The 7,944-nt window shown below is 51.2% G+C and overlaps 1 protein-coding gene across 1 annotated transcript; it reads right to left on the reverse strand.

Moving 5' to 3' along the window:
• Positions 1 to 3,399: 3,399 nt before the first annotated feature.
• LOC131590596 (fibulin-2-like) lies at positions 3,400 to 6,294 on the reverse strand. The gene is made up of 2 exons (XM_058860808.1): positions 6,236 to 6,294; positions 3,400 to 4,696 (listed from the first exon to the last, which is right to left on the reverse strand). Exon 2 carries the CDS (start codon positions 4,690 to 4,692, stop codon positions 4,195 to 4,197), a length of 498 nt encoding a protein of 165 aa, XP_058716791.1. The 5' UTR covers positions 4,693 to 4,696; positions 6,236 to 6,294; the 3' UTR covers positions 3,400 to 4,194.
• Between the last annotated feature and the right edge of the window lie 1,650 nt (positions 6,295 to 7,944).

Consider the following 7,944-nt stretch of genomic DNA (forward strand, 5'->3'; position numbering starts at 1 on the left):
TCTAAGATTCTCCATTCTGCTTTCAAACAACTGGGTTTGTATTCTTATCCTTTTTTCCTTTTTTTTTTTCCTTCCTTTCTCTGGAAACTGGCAACAATTAATCCTTGATTACATACCCTGGACTTTTTTTGTGTCTCTTGAACTTCTGAACTGTGAATAGCCATGAATAATGACTCTGCAAATCACTCCAGGATTCAAAGCCAGCTGCTGGAAAAAGCACAACAGCCTTGGAGAACTGAGTTGTGGGTGCTGCTATGGATGCAATATCAGAATGATTTTAAAAAGCTGTTTTTAGTGTAGATGTACAATGTTGAAGCTAAATCATAGAACAGAATCACAGAATCAATTACATTAAAAAGGTCTCCAAGATCACAGAGCCCAACCTTTCACCAAACCCCACCTCATCACCCAGCCCAGAGCTCTGAGTGCCACATCCAGATTCCTTGGACACCTCCAGGGACTCCAAACCTCCCTGGGCAGTCCTTTCCAATACTTGAGAAGCCTTTCAATGAAGAAGTTTTTCCTGATGTCCAACTTGAACCTCCCCTGGCACAGCTTGAGGCCATTGTCCCACTGAAATCACTTTGGCCTTAAAACAACTTGTATATTATTTTCCCAAATGACTGAATGTCATTTTTGCAACTTAGAAGCTTTTTATAATGTGTTGCACAAGTAAAAGGTCTTAGGCTTAGAAATGCATATTTCAATATTCTGCATCACAAAATGTGCACACTTTAGGGAAACATGCAGAACTCCTCCCTATTAAATTATTGTTGAGAATTATAAAAACCCAAATACAATTGTGTGTGTGTAGCTCCCATCCTTGTGCCATTTGCTGGTTAATAAATGCATTGCAACTTTGGCATGTCAGGGCAGCTTAAAATCTCCTATAATGAACACATTCAAAAGTGTCAAACGTTACCTCTCTCCCTTCCCCCTAGTTTTAAAGAAAAACTATTTCTAGGGGGATGTAATCAGTCCATTACCAACACTGGTAATGTGTGACACTGAGTTAATTCTAATTAAATTAGGGAGTCCTTGAGGAAACTTCTGTTCTTATCCTGATCAGCAATCATCAGTGCAGAACCTGCCATGGATCAAGATTTCTGATTGTTTAAGACATAATAACTAGGAAAAAACCAAATGGCAGCCAGCCAGCCCCCCACACCTGGGCTGTGCAAATGTAGTCTGGGGTGCTAAAGCTGGTGAACCACACCTGAGGAATTCACTTCTGGCAGGGTGTTGGAAAAGGTAGAAGGACTTGGGCAAACACTTCAACTTCTTGACATAGTTGTACCCAAAGGAAGCCTCCTGATGGGCTTTCATTCATGAATATTTTAATGTTTTACAGCCTCATGAGGCAGGAACTGAGAGGGCTCATAAAAGGACTGAGGGCTGAAGCACGGCTCTATTTAAATCAGTCATTTTATGATTAACAGGATGAGGAAAGGCCCTGTCCCTTCCACAACTAACTAAACATCAGTAATGAGCTTTTACAAACAACCCCCCAAAACCTGATCACTCTACATGCAAAAGGAGTTCTTGCTAGGAGCTGCAAATTTCAGCTTTGGTTTCAGTTCTCAGGGCCCATTTAGGGATGCACATCAGTTTGTGTGTTGCTCTGCTCTTGAGAAACATTTACAGTCCTTCCCTGCAAACACGTGCCTGGCTCTGATGCACTGACAGTGACCATGTGAAGGAGTAGCCACAAAACTACACCCCTGCCCAGACTGGGGAAAATCTGATCTGGAAAAATACAAATACTACCAGCCATTCTGTGTCCAAATTGCAGATAAGCACATGAGGGATTAATACTGGAGAATCCAGGACAACACCCATTCAAACAAAGCATGCCAAACCCCAGGACATTAAATTTAAGTGAAAAAATTCTGACTGATCATTGTGAGTTTTTAATTTTCTCCCTGTGCTGTTCATGGTAAAAGTAAAATAATGCACCTAGTGCCTTCAATGTGATGAAATGCAGACAGAGATGCTGGAGACAGAAGGTATCTTCACATCAGAGGAGGGGGCAGAGCAAAGAAACTCTGCACCACCTCCAAGGAGCAGCTTGCAAAGGAGCCGACAGGGACCTTTTTGCAGAGATATTTAAACAATAACTCTTTCATTGTTCCCGTGCTGACACTGTGTAGGGAAGACAAACCCAATATTATGCAGGGGCTGCCCATCTGTCGGTCATTCCCCCCTGCTCCAAGGTTATCAGTCACACAAAGCAGCCAGCAGTGAGACAGATAAGATGTGTGACAAAGGATAAACAACCCCAGCAGCCCACCACCCTCCCCAGGCAGTGAGGAGTCTTTCCAACTCCCTCATGACTCCCTCTGAATGATCCCTGTGCTTGCAAAACCCATCACTGCGCTCGCACACTCGTCCTGATCTCTTTAAATTCTTGGCAGACACAAAAGAGAGCCAACCCCATGGACTCAAACACCCTCACCTTGCAAGGACATGCAGGATGTGGATTCTTTCAGCAATTTGTAAATACCTGGACAGCAGGTAATTAGAAACCTGTAATGGGAAGAATTTCTTGTGCTGCTGGTGGTCATGGTGGCGTGGGATGTCTGGTGTCTGTCAGGTGGACAGCAAGCTTTAATCTTACTAAAAACTGAGATTTTTACACCGAATGGGGAAGAGCAGAGGGTGAAGTGTTGTCAGGTCAAACCCCCCTTCCCTGCAACAGAAACATGGAGCAGCTGAAAGGCTGAGAGAATTGGGATTGTTCAGATCAGGGAAGAGAAGGCTTTGGGGTGACCTCCTTGTGGCCTTCCAGTACCTGAAGGGGCCTACAAAAAACATGGAGAGACAATTTCCAAGGACAAGGGGGAATGGTTTCAAACTGAAAGAAGGGAAATTTAGCTTAGATATATGGAAAAAAATTCTTCACTATGAGGGTGGTGAGGCCCTGGCACAGGTTGCCCAGAGAAGCTGTGGCTGCCCTATCCTTGGAAGTGTCCAAGGCCAGGCTGGATGGAGCTCTGAGGAACCCAGGACAGTGGATGGTGTCCCTGTCCGTGGCAGGGGAGTTGGAACAGGGTGATTCTTAAGGTCCCTTCCCCAGTTGATTGAGACCCCTGCTGCATCCCAAAAGCCAAATTCACTGGCTTCCTCCAGCCTTTTCCTGACCCTCCACCTGAATCCCACCTGCTCACTGGTTGTTTGTTTTTGTTTTTTTTTTGCAGTCAAACAGCATCAGAGCAGGAGAGAAGAAAATTGAAACAATCTGAGGGACATGTTTAATTGTGCCTGGAGCCAAGGTGGTTGGAGAGAGCCTTGTGTGGCCTCAGTACCACTAGCTAGCACAAGGGGAAGATACATGTGTCCTTATCAGTAAAGCCCTCAAAAGTTCATTGGTAACACTGACTTTATTCAATCCTTAAACAATTACCATGTGTTAATAGCACAGCCTGATGAAGCTGTGGGTTTTATACATAGATATACACAGGTTTTATACATAGATACATTCATTTATGTGTGTGCATGTTTATACATGTCAAAGCACTCAGAAGATGCGGTTCTCCTGTATCCTATGTCCGTATCCAGAAGACAAAGTCACACTTTGGGGCATTCCTGCCAAACTGGGACTGACCATGGGGTCAGCCCTGGGTGAGATCAAGGGGGCTGTGAAGGACTGAGCCTTGACTGCCGCCATCCTCATGTGAGTCACGGCTTTGCTCTGGAGGATGGACACAGGAGAGGGGTTTGCCTCCTAAGAATACAGATCTGTGCTAACCCCCCTATTCCAACCCCATGAAGAGATTGGAGAGAAAAAACCCATCAGCCAGCCAGCCCTCTGATCTTGTTCCCACCACTTGGAACCCGATGGAATTAGAGGAAGAAAAAGCCATGCTCCTGGGAGGAGCGAGTTTAATATAAACAGCCTATATAAACACAAACACATACAAAAGCAGAATCATCTTCCAAATAAATAAATAGCTGCGTTTGCTCCAGTTACACGCTAGCAGCAGTCAGCTTAAGCCCTGTGGAACAAGCCTCACAACCAAGCAAGCTCACCCCTCCAGACACCTCGCCAGAGAACCTGGCATCTCCCCCTCCCCACAACAACCCCCAAAATCCTCCAGGACGCTTGGAAACCTCTCAGCGAGGACACCCCCCAGCTCAGGAAGCCTTCTGCTGCCGGCGAGGCTGCGGTGCTCTCCTGCAGCCGGGCCGGGAGCCTCAGCGGGGGCTGCCCGATGTGCAGCGCAGCTGTCCGCCCTGCTCGGGGCAGCTGCAGCTCTGCGAGCCGCGGATGGTGACGGTGCCGGCGGGCACGGCCATCTCCTCCTGGTCGTAGCACACACACTGGGGACAGCCGTCGGCCCGCGGGCTGCCCAGGGCGAGGCAGGCGGGCCCGGGGCTGGGGCAGAGCGGCGTGCAGGCGATGTCCCCGCCGGGCCCGCAGGTGCACAGCTTGCGGCCGAAGTCGATGTAGAAGGAGCGGCCGGCGGGGACGCTGGAGAAGCCCTGCATGTCGCAGTCATCGTGCAGGTAGGGCGGGCAGGGGCAGGGCGGGGGGCACGGCGGGCAGCAGCCCCCAGCAGCGGGGCTGGCTGTCCCCTCAGGGTCCCCCTCGGGACACGGGCCGCAGGCACTGGGGTCACAGGTGGGTTTGGGGGCCGCGCTGCAGAGCAGGAGACAGGCGAGCCACAGGCGAAGGGCGCCGGGGAGAGCCATGATTCTGAGGGGAAATGGGGGAAACGGGAGCGGTGTCACACCGGGCCTGGGCACTCGCGGCCCTGTGTCCTTGACAAGCTCGTGGCTGGAGTTTGGATCACCCACGGCTGCCCGGCGCCAAAACCAGAATTTCTCATCCCCAAAAGCCCATCCTGGCTCCACCACGGTGTCCTCCACCCTGGGGCACCCAGGCTAAGCCCACACTGCAGCACCCACCGAGCTTTGGCTCAGTAAGCGAATGGGCCTTGTTCACCCTCATGTTGATGCTAATAATTGACATTTAAATCACTAATTAATTGATCCTAGAAGGCATTCAGGCCTGGACAGAAGAAGGGTGTGAAGAAGCACTCTCTGCTTTGGTGGCTTGTCCTGTGGCTGCTCCAGGCACCAGGTCTGGGTGTCAGCTCCCAGCCTGTCCTGCTGTGCCACTCACTGCCTGCCTTTTCCAGCCACCTCACTCCTTCAAAGGAAGCCAAGGGGGGTCACTCCATCTTCGTTTCTACTAGCAAAACCTTTTTTATCTTAAGGAAGATGTTTCCAGTGTTGGGCATTCCTGTGGGACTCTGCTCTTTGCCTTCTCCATTTCTTTGGCCAGCCTGTTTTCAGAGTCAGTCCTGGTGTGAAATTCCCTCCCTGTGCCTGCTCCCTCCTCCTTCTCCACTCACACCTTGGATGTGCAGCACCTGGCAGCCCAGGCTGAATCCTTCTCCTGTTTAAAGGCTGAGGACTTTTTTTTTTCATCTTTTCAAGATTCAGTTTTTCCTTTAAGTGCATTTTTGGATCCCTTCCCTCTGTCTGAGTGACCTTAGGTCCTGCTGTATTCAATACACCTTCTTCCTTCCTGCATTGGGTCCTTCCAGGTCTGGTCTCTTCTCCCATTGCCCCAATGCTTTGATTACATTTATATCATCACCCTTTGATAGCCCCAATTTCCTACTCTTGCAGGCATGCAGCTACTCACAATTTCTTAACATCTCTTCAACAAAAACATTTGCAAATTGCATAACCATAAAGAAAAAACTTGAAAGCACGGACTCTGTCCATTATAATTTTAAAAAAATAATAATACTTTCAAGGTTTTCTGGTTTTAAAGCAAGCTTTTGCTAGTTTAAGTTACTTAGACTTGCTTTATCTTTGCTGGAGTTCACTGTTCTGCCCCTTCCTTTCATTCACACATTTTAATCCAGTGGTTATTTTACTGCTGTTCCCAGAGGACTGGCACAGAACCCAGACATGCTCCCCATGGAAAAGCTGCTGCTGGAAAGGATCTCCCTTCCCCAAGCCAAGAGCTCCCTCCTGGCTGCCCCAGCTTCAGCCACATCAGCTTCAGTCCCATCCATTGCCAAAACATCTGACCCCACCCAGCAGTGAAACTGGGCACCTTTGGCAGAGCCAATTTCCAGCAGAACCGCGCCATGGGTCTGGCACTGAGCAGCATCAACAGCCTCCCGCTATTTCCTGGGGAAACCTCCATCCTCCCCCTCCCTTCTGGGGATCCAGGCTGGCCCTGGCCCGTTCCCAGTGCCCGAGGTTCCCGGGTTACCTGCAGGGTGGCCGGGCAGGTGGGACGGGCTCTGGGCTGCGGTCCCCGCTCCTGCCCCACAGCGCGCCCGGCACCTCTATTTATGCGGCTGCACGGTGAAACCCTGGCGGGGGTAAAGGGGAGGCGGGGAAGCCTCCAAGGTGCTGGGCAGGGCCAGCAAGATGCTTATCTTGCTCGTGGTGTTGGTTCAGTCTGAGCTCAGGCTAATCCGGCGTGTCCAGTGTCTGCAGGTCTGTCCTCACTCCCCATGCCACTCTGCCCCAACTTCACCAGAGTTCCCGAAGCATCAGCAGCCCCTTGGGCTTCACAGACTGCTGGGGACAGGGATACCGGGGTCCACAGCAAGGGCAAAATGAGTTAAAGGCTCTAGCAAGGCAGCACAGCTGAAATGCAGCCAGCTCTGGGGTGATGCACCCCAAAATGCAGGAGCCAGTGGTGGGCATGGACCTTCTCAGAGCACACGTCCTTGTCTCCACGCACCTTCCCGGGACAGGGCAGCCCTCCTGTGCCACACACTTGATGTGCACCATTTAAAGCACTTGGGGTTTGTTCTCCCCTGGATTAAGCTGCAGGGAGCCAAGGCCATGGATCTCAGCAGAGGAGGGGTGCACGAGTTTCATGTGCCCTGAGCAGCACGGACAGCCTGAGCTTCTTCCTCCCTGGGCCATTTGGTCCCTGGTGTGGAAATGTCTTGCCCTGGTGTCATGGACTCGCTGGAAATGCGCCCCCAGCCTTGCAGAACAGAGGGATGAAGAGCAGAGGCATCTTGGGGCAGGTGGGACTGGAAAGCACTGAGGGTTTTGGGAGCACACACTCGTTCACCCCTTGGAGTAGGAGGTGTTGGGAGAAGAGCCCGGGCTGGAGCTGCAGGTCGAGGGAGCACTGGAGCTGGGCACTGCACTCAGGACAGTGGGCTGGGATGCTGCCTGGCCTTCATCACCTCCTGCTTCCCTCTCATGGCTCCTGGAGCCTGGAAACCCCCATCCCTCTGGTCCAGAACCCCCACAGAGCTAGCTCAAGAGCACCGAGCTGTGCCAAGCTGGGCAGCTGCCTCTGACTGGAGGCATAAAATATTGACAGGGTCTCAGTGGCAAGGGAGGGAAAAGGAACTGAAAGGACCATTTATTCAGAGGGGGTCATCACTGTCAGAGGACAGGCCCAGGGGATGTGTGGGAGGGACACTCAGACACGCTGCTCCTGCCACTGATGCTGTGTTTGGGCACATGTTTTTAGGTCCTGCAGGCATTTCTGCACACAAGTCGAATAAAAGCTCCTTCCTTGCTTCCTGAGGCCTTTTCCACACCAGAGACACGGTGGCCAGGATGGCACCAGCCAGTCCCTCTCACTCCTAGCCCAGCCCTCTGGGGTGGTGATGGGGCCGTGCCCTGTGGGACATCCTCAGGCAAACATCAGGAGACACAACACCGACATCCCTGGGCAGGGCAATGCCACTGCTGGATGTGCCTGCAGAGAGCCCCCAGGGACAGGGGAAGGCCCTGGGAGCACCTTGGTGAGCCTGGCTCCAGCCCGGGTGGAGCAGTCCTGAAATATCTGGGGCTCACACCCAACTTTATTAGCTCCCACACTCATAGTTAACATACAGAAGAAGTTGTAAATATTCGAGGTTAATACTCAGTGGTTACTTCACCTCTGCTGGAGAGCATCTGCGTGTCCTGGAGTCTGTCTGCAGCTGGCAGCCACTGCCCTGC

The sequence above is a fragment of the Poecile atricapillus genome, chromosome 1 (genome assembly GCF_030490865.1).
Source record: "Poecile atricapillus isolate bPoeAtr1 chromosome 1, bPoeAtr1.hap1, whole genome shotgun sequence".
In the NCBI taxonomy this organism is placed as follows: domain Eukaryota; kingdom Metazoa; phylum Chordata; class Aves; order Passeriformes; family Paridae; genus Poecile; species Poecile atricapillus.

Bases quoted from the DNA above. Each gene is read 5' to 3' on its own strand.
- LOC131590596 (XM_058860808.1), bottom strand. From the start codon at position 4,692: ATGGCTCTCCCCGGCGCCCTTCGCCTGTGGCTCGCCTGTCTCCTGCTC.